This window comes from Mugil cephalus, chromosome 2 (genome assembly GCF_022458985.1).
Source record: "Mugil cephalus isolate CIBA_MC_2020 chromosome 2, CIBA_Mcephalus_1.1, whole genome shotgun sequence".
Classification (NCBI taxonomy): Eukaryota; Metazoa; Chordata; class Actinopteri; order Mugiliformes; family Mugilidae; genus Mugil; species Mugil cephalus.
In genome coordinates, this window is record NC_061771.1 from 6,234,928 (window position 1) to 6,250,091 (window position 15,164).

The 15,164-nt window shown below is 42.0% G+C and overlaps 1 protein-coding gene across 1 annotated transcript; it reads right to left on the reverse strand.

The window, feature by feature from the left end:
• Nucleotides 1-2,918: 2,918 nt before the first annotated feature.
• slc25a10b (solute carrier family 25 member 10b) lies at nt 2,919-13,047 on the reverse strand. The gene is made up of 11 exons (XM_047578458.1): nt 12,083-13,047; nt 6,411-6,530; nt 5,982-6,096; nt 5,827-5,875; nt 5,700-5,741; nt 5,553-5,596; nt 5,407-5,477; nt 4,478-4,570; nt 4,297-4,374; nt 4,126-4,182; nt 2,919-3,475 (listed from the first exon to the last, which is right to left on the reverse strand). Exons 1-11 carry the CDS (start codon nt 12,170-12,172, stop codon nt 3,374-3,376), a joined length of 861 nt encoding a protein of 286 aa, XP_047434414.1. The 5' UTR covers nt 12,173-13,047; the 3' UTR covers nt 2,919-3,373.
• Nucleotides 13,048-15,164: the final 2,117 nt, after the last annotated feature.

Sequence of the window (15,164 nt, forward strand, 5' to 3'; positions counted from 1 at the left end):
GATTGCTGTTAATGGGAAAATATTGATTTGTGGAGCAAGGTGGCAAACCACATCCCCTCCAGTTCCCACAGAATACATACAGTAGATTTTCTTATCCTGTGAAAAGTACCTTGGTACCTAAATTGTATTGATTCCAGTACTGATGTAGTTACTGACACGGCTAATTGATTCTGGTCCCGTGTTCATTTTACTTTACACTAACAGCAGGGATTAGTTAGCTTCAAAACACAGAGCAGCACTTTACTCCCACTCTCATGACACACAATAGTTAAAACCTTGATTTCCCTCGTCATCATTCAGTGCCACTCCTTGACAAGAAACATAACGTACAAATTTCTCTTCTAGTAGCAAGGTCCATTATTGTAAGATCCACTTAGCATATGTTGTTGTCTGAAAAGGCACACAAATTAAAACATTAAGAGATGTGACCAGAAGCTAAATAATTAGTAATAATAAAGCATTTTAATTTATTTTTTTAAAACACTTTCAAAAGTAATAAAGAGGAGAGCAGAGTAATTTTCAGGTACTTGTTAACTTCAGAATACCAATGCAGTTAAAACTTAGCCCTGACCTGAAGGCAGAGGAAACTTTATAGTGAAGTACTTGGTTTAGTTGTTTCATTTGCGTGTACTTCATATTAATCTTTTACATAAAAAAATAAATACATTTACTGCCATATGTGTTATGACCCTAACGCTGCATTTTATCTTATTCTGGCTGGGAATATATACCTATACCTAAGTGCAGTATCTGTGCATATTGTGCAAGTCATGTCACAACACAATATGAAAGTGTGGATTATTCCAAAAATGAATGTAATAAAACCATTTTTTTTTCCTGGGTTAAAAATGACTGCTGTCTTTGTTTCATCCACAGAGAAGGAAGTTAAGAAGAAGTTAATGTATCACACAAGCTGGACCCTGAATCTCCCACTATCACTGTCAAGCTTGAATGAATCACCCCTCTCCACTCGATGTATATCGTGTAGTCATGTTTATATGCGTACACTGCATGCATAAAATGCTTTATCCTGGTCCATGTATGATAAGCTCTCATTTCCTCTTCTTTTCTGTCCCACCAACATTTTTTCTTGTGTTGTTTTATGAGCTGGGTTCTGTTAAATGGGAGAATCGTCCTTGTCACCTTGGGGGCTTAGAGCCTCTGGATTCTACACAGAATCTTGAAACAGTTCTGATTATTGTGGAAATAAAACAAAAACAAACTCAAAAAACCCTTATCACTGTAGAGGCAGGAGGTGACGTATCACAGCTGTGCAAAAATAGCACCTCTGATTAAATGAGAAAGGTGCATGCAGAGGCATGTAATTGTAGAGGTTGAGAGGTCACAGCCACTAATGTGATGGATAGTATTAATAAAGGAATAGGCAGCAGTGTTCATATAGGCAAAGGAACGCTCGCTGCCATTCATCACTGTGGTTGCACAGCACCACTATAGTGCACAGTTCAAGCTAGGAGGCCGTAATTCTACCAAATACGTACTGATTTGAAGTCTGTAGGCTAGCATGAAGCGGGGGAAAATGGTTAAACTACCCTTGCTCTGGTGAATCACATCCTGCATTATGGTCCTGTGTGAGGCAGACAGAGCAGACACACAAAGACCGCCCCGTTTGTTTAATGGCCTGGGTTTCACATAGCCTTATAACAACTATGAGAAAATGTGCCATGGCTTCAACAGAGTGATTTATTCCAAAATGAAGTCTGCCATACTGTAATGATAACGCACAAAAACAAACACACTTTTTTGAATTAGTATTTTAATTCCAAAATCATTGGTTAATGATCTACAAAATGCAAATTCGCAAACTCACAACTGTCCCTCCGGCTCCATTGTGTATGTATGTGCAAGGTACAGTACCATGTCTCACCCATGAACAGATGCAGGCAAATAGTTATGATCTCAGGGCTTATTAGGATGCATGGAAACAAACACTTCACACGTTATGAGACCGCCCCCTGCTGGACAGACACCATAAGGCAACATAAAGGTCTCCCTTAACAGAGCAGGCACAGCACAGAGAAGGCCTAATTTCACTGAGTCAGTCTCATCGTAACACAATAACTGTCAATGGAGCCACAAATCACGCTTAACCGGCACATCTATGAAATCTAAACATGTGAAAACGATTTTAGGACATGTTTTAACACACAGCACGTGTTCCTCTGCAGCAGGTTAGTCCCTACGAGTATTATTTTACTTTATAAAGTGCCTTTTAAAACAGAGCAGCATCCTGAGTCATAAAGTCTGACATGCATTCAGCTAGATTAAGCAGTAACATTAACAGTGGAAATGCTACACATGTACTGTGCAGAGATTCTGTAGGAAACAAATCGAGAACTTAAGTGGTCTAACAGAATTTCACTAGGAAACCGAAACAGTCCCGGTTTTCACCGGGCTGTTAACATCCTGCGCTTTCAGTTTCACAGTGTCCCCATCTAACTTCCTCTTTGCTTAAAATCACAAGACACACAAACTTGGTCCCCTTCCCTTCTTGGATCGAAGTGAAATGATGTCAGCGGAATAAAATAAAAGGAGCATCAGGTAAAGGATAACACCGTGGGAACCTGTGAGTGGCTGATTTCCAGTTCTAAAATATGAATCGACAAAATCGCAAATAAATAAATCAACACTGAACGCGTTTGGTCAAAACTGGAGGGAATGATTACTGTGTGATTACATAACAGCATCTTCAGTCTTGCTTCAGCAATGACTCTCATTAAATATTGTAACTGAACCAGGATGGCACTGATGAAAAGGTGTTTTCGTTGTTTTCGACTTTATAAGTTGGACTTTCGCTAAACCCTAATCTCTGCCTTGGCCTAATATGACAAGTGTTATAAAGGACTGTAGAAAAAACACGTATGTTAAGATCTTCAACTGTTACTGAATTTAGCTTCAAGCGAGATTAAAACATTAAATCACACAATCTGATTTGGAATTAGTACAAATTAACAAGCAGCCTATCATCAACATGGCAGAAGAGTTCCAGGATTTTACTTAACTCAAAATGAACACTTGATCACACTACATGTCATCCTATCATGAAATGATAAAGGACCTTTCTCTCTTGGTAGGTGTAATAATCCCATAATAGACCCTTTTCATTTAGTCATTTCTGTCTTAGTATTGTAGTGAAAGTCTTTATTGATAGAGGGGAGAAGTTTAGTTCATAAAAACCATTAACTTGTGGATGTGAATTAGAGGTAGAACCAAAGGAGAAAAGAAATCATGCGCCAGACTTTAATAAAATGCACATGATTTCCTTTCTTCCCTTCTTTTCTTGGAAGTGATATGGAGCAGAGTGTTCAGCCATGACAGCGCTGGAAGTATAGAAGGGGTCGGTCTTGGAGCGCGCTCAGGAGATGATGCGAATGCCGAAGTATTTCTTGAGCTGCTCGAGGAAGATGAAGGTGAGAACTGTGTGGGGAATCAAGCGGATTCCTGCAGGAACAAGACCCTGGGAAAAAAATGAAAAATGTAGCGTCTGACTACTATTTGTACTCTATTTAAAACTAACTGAAGTTCACTGTAACTGATTAGACATTTTTTATATTTTTTATACATATATATATATATATATTTTTTTTTTTTATTTCCCACACAAATAAATAAAGTAAATTTATTTAAATAGACATTAACATGAATCCGAAGGGATAACTTAATATTAAATGCAAAATGATAATAATATGATAATATAGGTAATATAGGTTAATATACAGCACATATAGTAGGTAGGGGGTCCCTACTTAACCAAGTTGTTCGGGGTCCCAGCTAATTCATCTTTTTTTTTTTTTTGGTAAAATGAAAAACCTAACAAATGTTCCCACAATGGCCCAAATACAGGCGCGTTTCATTTAAATAACTAACGGGGACTACACTGTGTGTCTTGGGGGACTATTTTCTAGGTGACCTGAGGTGCGTTTGAGGTACGATTTACACTGTTACAGCACCCACTGCGATGCAGGACCGAATGTCCTTTTTTGTTTTGTGCAGCGGCCTTTTCTTCGACCTGTCCTCTGCAGCCAGGGAACAAATCTATCTGGTTCAGACTGAACCAAAGCACCAAAGGCTAACCCTGACACCAAGTCAAATATATTGTTTTTTTACCTTGTAAAATGCCAACGGACCCAGCCTGGCAGTCTCTCGTAAGCAATGTGTCACCCCCTGAAGAGAGACACATGCTGCTTTAAAATGAAATTGAAGACTGAGAGCCAGTGGCAGACAGTAATAAAAGGATTAGACGGGACAATGAAAAGGGATGAGGAGGGATCCACTCACCGTGTACTCTCCTTTGGAGTTCATCAGCCTCGTCTTCAGCACATCCAGCGGTTGACACAGGAATGTAGCGCAGCCTCCCTGCAGACGACCACAAGCTGAGATCAGTGGACGGAGGAGCTTTGTGAACGCCACACCCGCTGAATCAGGTCAGCGGCGCTCGCAAATAAAACCAGGTACTTACAGCGATGAAGCTGGACAGAAAGTGTGTGAGTATGTTGTCTCCCATCAGGCCTGTTCCCAGCACCAGCTGCTTGGCCTGGTCGTAGCACGCCAACTACAGGTCCAAATAAATAGTTGGAGACATTTTAGTGGGAAAAGGAAACACGTAAGAAAACACAAGTCAGCATCCTTCACTGCTTTCTTGCTTTGGACCTCACTTTGGATCCAAAAAAAAAAAAAAAAAAAATCCAAACACTTTAACAAGTATGAAAATATAGTCATTTCTGTTTTTGCCTCCAGCTGCGTGTTGAATGGATGGACCATTATATTAAAAACCCTGAATTTATACTTACATATAAAAACTGCATGACCCATCGGCACATTATCTATACTGAACTGCCGACTTTTGGCAAAGACATTCTCAGATTTTGTCTCATAAAAATCTATTAAGGAGTACTATAAATGACATCAATGTTTGCTTTATTATGCTCATTAATAAAAAGCTGTCATTCACTATCCTTATTACACTTATCAATAAAGAATATTGAGGCACATGAATGTCTTCTTAGACCGTTTTGTTACTCGCGGCCCTCGATAATTTGTCATTTCTAGAGTGCAGTGTTGTCTACACCGTACGTCACTGAGTTACCTTCAGTCAGCCCACATACACAGTGACATCACTGGACTAGCTAGACATAAAGACTTGCACTTTCTTAGCAACGCAGCTCTCAACAAGTGAAATGAAGCAGAACACAATGTTTAAATGGAACCTTTCTAACAAACAGCTTATTCATCTTTAAAATAAATTTGGCAATGGTGAATGCCTGTGCCTGTACACTTAATGTAAAATACGGAAAAAAAAATCTGTATGAATGTGTCTGTCTCTTTGAGGCCTCCAGTTGTTGAGCAAAACTTTTATTTCAGACTGTCAGCCGAGTTAAGTCGACTTACCTGTCCCACGGTGACCATCGCGCCTCTGCTGGAGGCCATGGAGGCTCCTGAAAACAGTCTTCTTACCCCCTCTAGAGACAGGAAAGAGGGTGTGAGGTTAGACAACATGCCTGAGTGAGCTTAACATCAAGTTGTGTAGCAGTTACCTTCTCTGAAGACTCTATACAGCCCATCTATGGCATGTTTATAGCTGGGGAGAAGCACACATTCAATGTTAAATTACTAAGGAATGTAGAACATGTAAACAATATATATATATATATATATTTTTAAATGAAATAAAAAACACTCACTTCCTCCTCTGTTCTGCTGGGAGCTTCATGTCATTCTGCATCCTAGGAGCAAAACCATTTCACATTTTACACATATGACGGAATGAAAGTTTGGCCTTTTCCATGAAATGCTATCATACGGTGTTACCTGACGTTCACCATGTCTGCCGGCGTGCCAACAAACCCACCGGTGAAACCTGTTGGCAGAGAAACCCAGTTGGCACGTGGTGCTGCGTGGCTGACACTGCATGTGTACAAACTGGACGTACGAGAAAGAGAGAGGAAGAATATGTGTGTTCCCACCTCCGAAAGCGCCCAGCAGGACCTTCTGGTAAAAAGGCATGGGGCCACTGCTAGTGCTGCCCATCATGTCTCTCACTGTCTCATAGATGGCAAATCTAGTGAGGGAATATGACATCTGGAGAGGAGAGGGGACAGTTATGAAGCATTTCATTCTCCCTGCGTCCTTTGCAACAAACCAACATGTAACGATATGAATTTCATTAATATATAATACAAATGTCACGATTTGGCTGCTGTTCTCCTGTTACTGATTGTTTGCCTCAAAACATGTTCTACGCTTTCTGGAACAAAACTCGACTGATCGTGACCTGTCCAGCTAAAATAAATCTGTAACGCAAGTAATTCGATCTGCATTTGATCAGAAGACTGCAAACGAGCAGCGCAACGAGGTCCGAGAGCAGACGTGGCAGTGCGCACAGACACACGTACCTGTCTACAAAGGGAGGCAGAGAGGCCGCTGTAGAGAGCCAGCACGCCGTCGCTCTTCACCACATGAAGGGCCATCCCCATCATCCTCTTCTGCACCTCCTGCTGCGTCTGCAGGTGCACCTGGGGAGACGGTCACGTGTTAGGATCTATGTTCATTTCAGAACCACGGGGACAACAGACACAGAGTTAAAGAGCTAAATGTGACACCTCTTGAAAAGCTTTCAGTGGGCCGTATTATTCTGCGATTCCACTCGTCACTCTTTGAAACCTATCTCTTGAGCCGCTGCCAAGACGAACCCGTCGTTCTACTCTTACACACAGATTTCCACACAAAGTCGGTTAAACCTAAACCTTAAGGTAAACAGTGCAGCTCTCAATGATTGCCAGGTTCCAAAGCTTCATCTTTATCTTCACGTGTCAAGGTGACGTGGATGAACCTCCACGGACATTTAGGCTTTCATGTGTGTTCTGCTGAATTTTATTCTCCAGTATTGGCCCATCTCCAAAATTCATTTTGCATAATGCAGTTCTGCAGGTTCCTTATAGAGCCTGAAGAAAGGGAGGGAAGACAGCAATGCCAGATAGCAACCTGGCAGCATGAGCAGCTCAGAGCACACAGTGTGTGTGTGTGTGTGTGCGCATGTGCTGTCCTTGTCTGACGAGGTCAGTAGCTCTACTACATTGTCTGTTCTCATTTCTGTTTAGAACACAATATCTTTCCTGTTACATCATCCTTTTTTTTTTAATTCTTAATAATCCCTCACGGGAAAATTCTGCATCAGGGATTAATTAGTGGGTCCCACAACTCTGGGACACTCTTTGAAACATTTTTCCTGAGTCACTGTCAAGAGGAACCAGCTGTTCTACTCTTACATACAGGTTTCCACACAAAGTCAGTTAAACGGAAAACATAACATTTTGACCCCAGCCCTCAGTGATAACCAAGTTCCAAAGCTTCATCTTTTCTTCACATTTCCAAGTTACCGGCAGTGACTCAGAATCACTTCTCAGAGAAGTGACTCAGAGAAATAACCATAATTTTGTACTCTATGTCAGAACTTTTGATTAAAACTATTCACCTATTTTACTTTTAAAAGAAGAAATGGGCCTGGGAGGTTTCAGCCGTGCCCAGCAGTTTTGTGAGGCCATGTGGTGCTTTGAGCTGAGTGTCATGCTAAAAATTAACGCTAAATTTATTGCTGTCGAGTTGCTGTTGAGTGTTTTTTTGTCATATATATGTATGTACTTCCATAGTATTTCTATGCCATCTTCTTTTGTCAGCTCCAGAACGTCCCGTTTGCCTAGATTTTCCTGCAGCAGCATTCTGACAGTACATACTGTATGTGTCGGTGTCCCACTTTTCATTCATTCCATTCGTTTTCCTTATCGCAAATTCAATATGCGACACACATGGCAAAAAGTTGTTGTAAAAGAATCTAACTTGACAGCAAAAACCCACAGAGTGTGTTGCCGGGATTCCACCAGATTCAGGGATCTCTTCACGCCTGAACGCTCGCAGAACAACCTAACCGTTTCTTTGCAAACCCTGCATCTCACCAATCCCCCAATCACTTTTCAGGTACATCAAGTACAGCGCGTACGTGATAGGAGTGCATCCAAGGAAAGCTGCCAGATCAAGTACTCAAACCTCTGCAGACCAGTTTTCAGGGGTCCTTATCAGGATATTCAACTTGTCTCTGTCACAAGCCACCATTCCATCTAGTATGAAGTCAGCTCCCATCATCCCTGTCCCCAAGCAGCAGTCAGTCTGCAGCCTGATGGGGAGCGACGGTTTCTGTTAAGATGCAAATCTTTTATATATCAGTTGTTTTTTTATTTCATTCTAAAGTGGCAGCAAAGTCTTATTTCAACTCTAAGACGACGTTAGGAATTCCAATATGACGAAACAAACATTTGAGGTTGCTGCGCTCACACCATTCAAATATTACACCCAAATGAGCTTGTGTGCGCGTGAATATTGCTGTTGCAGGTGAGGTCAGACAAATCTTGATTAGCATTATTAGCAACATAATGTTAGTAAGACAACAGAGTGCTGCTTATCATATGTGTGTTTGAGTTAACACAAAAGAGGAAATCAATAAATCATGACTTGGCCCTATTTTCTTTGTGATGTGTGTTGGGTCAGTAACTACTTCCTTGATGAAACAACGCTACCGTCCTTCTAAATTTAAACGCCCTTCCATCGGCTTTTATGTGAATGTGTTAAATATAACAGCGTTTAAAAGTTTTTCACTGTGAGGTAAAGAACAAAGCAAAGAGCGGGACGTACTTTGAGTTCTTTTGTCTTTTTCTTTATGCGTTTGGTTGTTTTAGTTATCTAAAGATAACAGTGACATTCTTCTGTTGATGGGTCACTTTGAGTCATGTAACAAATGAGCTGAACGATAGCCGTTTAAGCTGCGGCGGACTGCAATTCCTTTATTTGAATGTCAGTTTGGTTATTATTGTGATTATTCACAAAACAGGCTTATAAAACAAGGAAATGAGCGCATGGACCTTTGACACAGGCACGTCATGTGAACACGAATGAAAGTCACCATGACGGTGCTACTTTTGCTTCCATCACACATCCTTTTCTATTTCTGCCTAATCCCTCCAGCTGTCCTTAATGGAACTCACCTCTGTTGTTGGCACAACACCTGAATGTTGAAAGCTTTTACAATTCCCTGAAATGCAGCTTCACTGCAGTCTCCCATACCAATAATATTTTTTGCAGGATTCCTTTCAATACAATATACCTCACATGCATCATGGGGCACGTTTGAAGTGTAGGACTTTGACGCTCACACACAGACTGCTCTCTCATACAATTAAGAGATGCAAAGACATCGTCACTGTTAGCGAACGTATCCAGATTAATCCCAATCAATCAGTCCCTGGATGACAAGTACAACACAGTCCTAAGGTTGTGGTCGAGGGACAGAGATCACTACAATGTGGCAAAGGTGAACCTGAGGAGAGGTATCAAAAGCTTCTCAGGAGGACCTGAAGAAAAAGGTGGAGGACAATTTGATACACAGCAACCCACAGAGTGTGTGGTTGGGATTACACCAGATCCGGGGATCTCTACTTTTTGCAATAACGGATGCCTCACTTGCAGAACAACTCATTTCTTTGCCTGCTCCAAGGCAAAAGGCTCCCAATTCATTTTTAAAGTACATCAGGTCAGGCAGGTACCGATGAGAGGGGTTCCAAAGAAGGCAGAGAGGCTTTGAGGAGTACTCAAAGCCTGTGCAAACCAGCTTTCAGGGGTCCTCATCAGGATATTCAACCCGTCTTTGTCACAAGCCACCATTCTAGTCTGAAGTCAGCTACCATCATCCCTGACCCCAAATAGCAGTCGGTCTGTAGCCTCAGTGACTACAGGCCAGTAGCATTACCATCAGTAGTCATGAAGCGTTTTGAAAGACTGATTGCTGACCATGTCACAACCAGTCTGTCTCCTACCTTTGATCCTCATCAGTTTACTTATACAAAGAGCAAACCTGGACTCCACTGAGGACACCAGTCAATATTCAATACCATCATCCCAGACACATTAGTAGTTGTAGCCACCATCGCATGTGCCTGGATCATGGAGATCCTGAAGCTGTCTGCATGGTGTGCTGCACATAACCCGTCCCTCGACACAAACGAATTTAAGGAACTAATCACTTCAGAAGACACAGAGCAGAGCCTGACCCCATCACATCAATGGAGAGTGTTTCCACTTTTTAGTCCATAGGGGTGCATAGCTCAACAGACCTCTGCTGGGGGGGGGCGAACATCTCTGCAGACACAAAGAAGGCCGAGCAGCGACTACACTTTTCGAGAGTGCTCCATAAATACGAGCCAAAGCTCGCGGCGTCTTTCTTTCCTCCCCCAATAAAGAGCGTGCTCTCATATTGCATCTCGTGAGGGCTGCTGGCTGTTGACAACAAGAAGCAACAGAACAAAAGGAAGAACATTTGGCTTCTCTCTGCCAGGTTCAGATAACTTTGTGGCGCAAAAAGTGTGTTGAACTACAGCTTCCTCTAGGACAGGGCTATCCAACTAACGGCCTGTGGGCCAGAACCGGCTGAAACCGGTTATTTTTCTCTTTCACAAAAAGTCAGCAGGTGAATGACTTCGTGAATGTGGCTTTTTTTTATTAAACCTGGAAGCTGATGTTTTCTTTTTTTTTTTATTATTACTTAAACAAAAAGCCAGCCGGTGCCGTTTATAGAATTTCAATAAAATCATTCAAAATATGTGGCGCTTTGTGTCAGTTCAGTCCAAGGGCAATAGTGCAGGGATTGTCCAGCCCACAAACCACAGCCTTCCTACAATATGGGTCACAGCAAGATGTGGTTGCACAGCCCTGCTGAAGGACATGAACTGTTCTCTGCCCTGCCCTCTGGCAGAAGACACACAAGCTTGAAGGTGTGCACAAACATGCATAAAAAAACTGTTTCTAGCCTAAGGATGCTGAAAAAAACAAGACTGTAGTCTATGTGAAATATTTCACTTGCTTAATATGTTTTCACACTATTTTATTCACTATTTTTGTTGATGTCTTTCATTACTTACTCACATCACTGTATGTGGTCTGTCTTTTTTCAATTTTACTGGCTATTTGACACATTTAATCGCTCTTGTAATGTTTTTGCATTCAGTTCTATAAAGGCTTATCGGTCTATCTATCCATCCATCTACAGAGTATCAGGTTTTATGGATGAATGAAGTCTGGCAAACTAACGTCACGCATGTTTAACACCTTGCAGATCACGAGTGTTTCAAAAGACTCACACTTACTGATCCAGATCACATGCATCTAGTGCATGTCGGTTCCTCCTCATGCTGCTCAGCACTAAACTAATGAGTACACTTTGGACTACAATTTAGGCAACCTTGAAGAAGAAAATGATGTGTGAACCACTAAAAATATATATATAAAATAATAAAATATGGACACTGTCCAGACAGAGGCCTCTCTTCTTATCTGGACAGATGAAAACAATTTTAATCATTGTACAGTTGGTAAGCTTTGTTGTTTTCTTCTTTGGTGAGAGCATAATGTGCAGTAATGAGGCCACACTCAAAATAGAAATGCAGAACTGCTAAATACTACCACGCTTTTATGGCTAAAAGCAAGTTAGGGCAGACATAAACTCCACTGGGCACCCTCTCACTGCACCACATAATTACACAGCACATGACTTCCTGTGCACCAGTTAGTGTTATCAGGGTCATGTGCTGCTCTTCAGTGCAACCAAAAGCGAGAAAAGATTTGGCATTTGGAGTAGGTGTGCAAGTTTAATCTTCTGTGGAGCAGCGTGGGGCCGAATCAACAAGAATGAACAAGCAAGATCACAAACTCTCTCACACACACACACACCTGCTTTCAGGCGATGACACGTAGTAACACAGTCTGCGATCTCAAATGACACTGAATCCAACAACAACCACCTATTATTTTCCTCAGATTACGCACACATGTGTTCTGGCCTGACCTGCGCCCTATATTTCCTCCGCTCCATACATTACCGTGAGCACACAGTGAGACACTTAAAACCAAAAGCGGGCTCACGTCGGTGTCTGGGCGCTCCGCGAACAGCTGTGTGCTGGTGTTCAGGCCTGCACTCCTCTGCACAGCCCGGCGGAGGGTTACAGACAGAGCCTCACTCCCTCACCTTCAGCAGATCCAGAGGATGTGTGCAGCAGGCGGCTCCGCAGGACGCGATGCCACCGAAGTACCACCGCGACATCCGTTTCTCCGTCATGGTGTAGGGGTCCTCCCGTCGTCCGATGTCCTTACAGTTGCAGTCGCCGTCTCCTTCTGGTCGAGCCTCTGGTCTGTCGCCCCCACGGCCGTCCTTTTCTTCTTTAGAGCCCTCCTCGGCACGCCGGTCTTGTTGGCTGTCGGCCCTGTGGCCTGCAGGGGTTACAGCTGTCAGTGGCCTGTGGTTGGTCTACGGATCGCGGCTAACCTCGTTAATATTCACACATTCCGATAAGGCACTGCGCCACGGACAGGGGACTTTGGGCTCCAGCAGCATCACGCACGCTCACGCCACTGAGTGCGTGTGTAATTGACCGCGTGTGTGTGTGAGAGAGATGTGTCGTGTCTTTTCTATGAGTGAAGCGCAATAACAAGCGGGAGTGCGGAAAAAAGAGGAGCGCAGCCAATTGCTGCCGTGGATGGCGGAGCTGCCTACCCGCCCTGAGGCACGGGATCCAAAGGTCCACAGCGGGTACAGGAATTCTAAAACAACGCAAAACGCTCACACTCGCATACCCCACTTTCACCGCGACTGGCCGTCACGCGGGGTTAAAGCGATACACGCCGTCTGTGCATGTGCAGGAAGTATAAAGTGTCGGCCTGTCTCTTTAAGAGGGCAGCAGTCGACGGTTCTCTAGTCAACTGAATGACAGTAAGCATGACACAAAAAAAAAAAAAAAATGTCTGCTGGATGTTGCCAGATCTGGTGGTTTCACGTCCGATTGGGCGGTTTTTATAATATATTTTTGGGGTAAAGGAAAAATGAAAAATAAATAAATAGTGTTGGAAAGGTCGGTGAACGAAATTTAGTTTCAAATGCCATCTGAAATACCTTTGTGATCCCCTGACTTCAATCTGTTACTAGAGATTGCTGCCAAACAAAATTTCCGTTGTAACTTCTGTGCTATGACAATTAAAGTTCTTAATCTTACTAATTTTGGTGCTTTTTTCGAATACTTTTTAATTCTGGGTTGATACGAAACCAGCTCTTCCCAACACGCAGGCCTATTAGTGGACAACATGACCCCAACATATGGCTTTCTAGTAGCCAGATGTGTGTAGTCATGTAGATACCAGAGGATTTTTTTCTTTTTTTTTTATGATAGGCTGCACTAATGTGCTGTGTCGAGTGTCTGAGTGGCTAAAATATCATGATATGATCAGTACTTCAGTTATATATTGGCTGGTTTGTGTGCGTTTTGGCAGTTTTTGAAGCGCTTTTGCCCTGAAAACAATCCGCTGTGTCTGGCTGGACAGTCTACTGAAGTCTATGGTTAAAGCTGGGTTTAGACTACTCCTGTAGACCTACCTTCTACATACAGTCACTGTAGTAATCAGGTCCACTGTCATGTCAAAGTAGCTATGGGGCCAGGGATGGATACCTATTTTGGCACATGATTATGCCAGTGTCTGCATCGCAGGCACAAAATGTGTCCCTGATCATGATCGTACATAACTGAACAGGAGTTCCTTGTCCTGATTAATATCAAACATCTGTCAGATCAACTCTGTCTTTATAAGTCTATTTGTTTTTCACAATAGCTAATGAGAAAGAGACGTAAGAGTGTTTGTCCACCAATGGCAAACGTTCTAATCCTCTAGGCTAATGTTAGCGAGCATATTACTGAATGAATGCAGAAAGACAGAATTGACAGAAAGTAAAACTCAGGATCTCACCTCCAACATGACCTCCATTTGTCCCTACAGAAACGATATCTTTCTTTAGCCCAACCATCTTCTCATCTGCACTTGCCTAGCCTTCACCTTTCTTTTAAATTGTCCTCACTGCAGATCAGTCTGAGGTTGCAGCAGGTTTTACTTGTTCTACTAATGTCTCTTCTTCTTTTCTGTCACGATTGTCAGTTGGCAAACCAGGCTGCACGTGTATTATTGCAATCTGTCGGATTAGAGTGTGAATTTAGTATAACTAAACCATCAGCTGAGTGGGGACAGGGAGTACATTTGATTTCATTTACAACTTCGCATTATCAGAAAATTATTGCTGTCGGCTGAATAAATTCTTTTCTGTCTACAAGGTATTGGAACCTTTCTTCTTAATTTAGTCTTTGCACTAAACGAGATTATATTCGTGCGGGTTTAAAGAAAAAAGAAAAATGATTTATTGTCTGTTTGTTGTCCACTGTGACACCTGGTCAGCACGGCCCCACTTTGAAGAGGCAGACAGGAGCTGCAGAAGCAATGAACTGTTGTGTACAGGGTCAGCAGTCAAACGTGTTTCAGCCACCTAAAACAAGGCTCTCCTAAAAAGTCAATATTAGTTAAAGTGTACGCTGTATTTACGGACTAATAAGAAACTGAAGAAAAACAATCATTTTACTTTGCAGGTCTAGTGCTGCCTCTGTTCAATTGTCGTTTATTGTGGGACTTTGGTGTTTGGTGAAAGCTATAAGTGGATTTTTTGTGATTTCTGCCAACTTTCATTACCATGACAGTACCTTCTGCTGTATAGTCACATGATTTTCAAAACCACTTACTACTTAATGGAGTATTTTGGTTTCTTTGATGTGGAATTGCATACGGTGCTTAGTCAGTGTCCCCACGACCCTAGTTAGGATACACGGTAGTAGAAGATGAGATGAGATTAGACTTAATGTATTCACTTACCTACTGTAGACGATGATCTGAAAGAGTTTGGAGAACAGACAGAAGTGCTATCACAGAAGCCAATCAATGAACTCTCCCTTTATCTCCTTATCTGTTGTCTGTTCAGTGGATGTGATAGTTTATCATAAATTTTATTGTATGCAGAATGAACAGGATGCCTTTTAGTGTGACTCATATCTTCTGAAAAGTGTGTATCAGTCCTGTATTTACTAGGGATGGTTATCTTTAAGGTGCTTAAAGATAACTTTTGAAATGGTGCCAAACGGTGACCAACCGGTGCTTAAAGAATGGAAATCATACAAACTTTGTCTAAAAACAATTAACCAATATAAATATAAAATTCATAACCAACATAATTATCATAATAA

What these genes read in the sequence shown, in the direction of transcription:
- slc25a10b (XM_047578458.1), bottom strand. Translation starts at nt 12,172, where the DNA reads ATGACGGAGAAACGGATGTCGCGGTGGTACTTCGGTGGCATCGCGTCC. An exon ending in GCAGACATGGTGAACGTCAG is followed by an intron (nt 5,742 to 5,826) that starts GTAACACCGTAT and finishes TTTTGCTCCTAG; the next exon opens with GATGCAGAATGACATGAAGC. An exon ending in CCAGCAGAACAGAGGAGGAA is followed by an intron (nt 5,597 to 5,699) that starts GTGAGTGTTTTT and finishes GCTTCTCCCCAG; the next exon opens with CTATAAACATGCCATAGATG.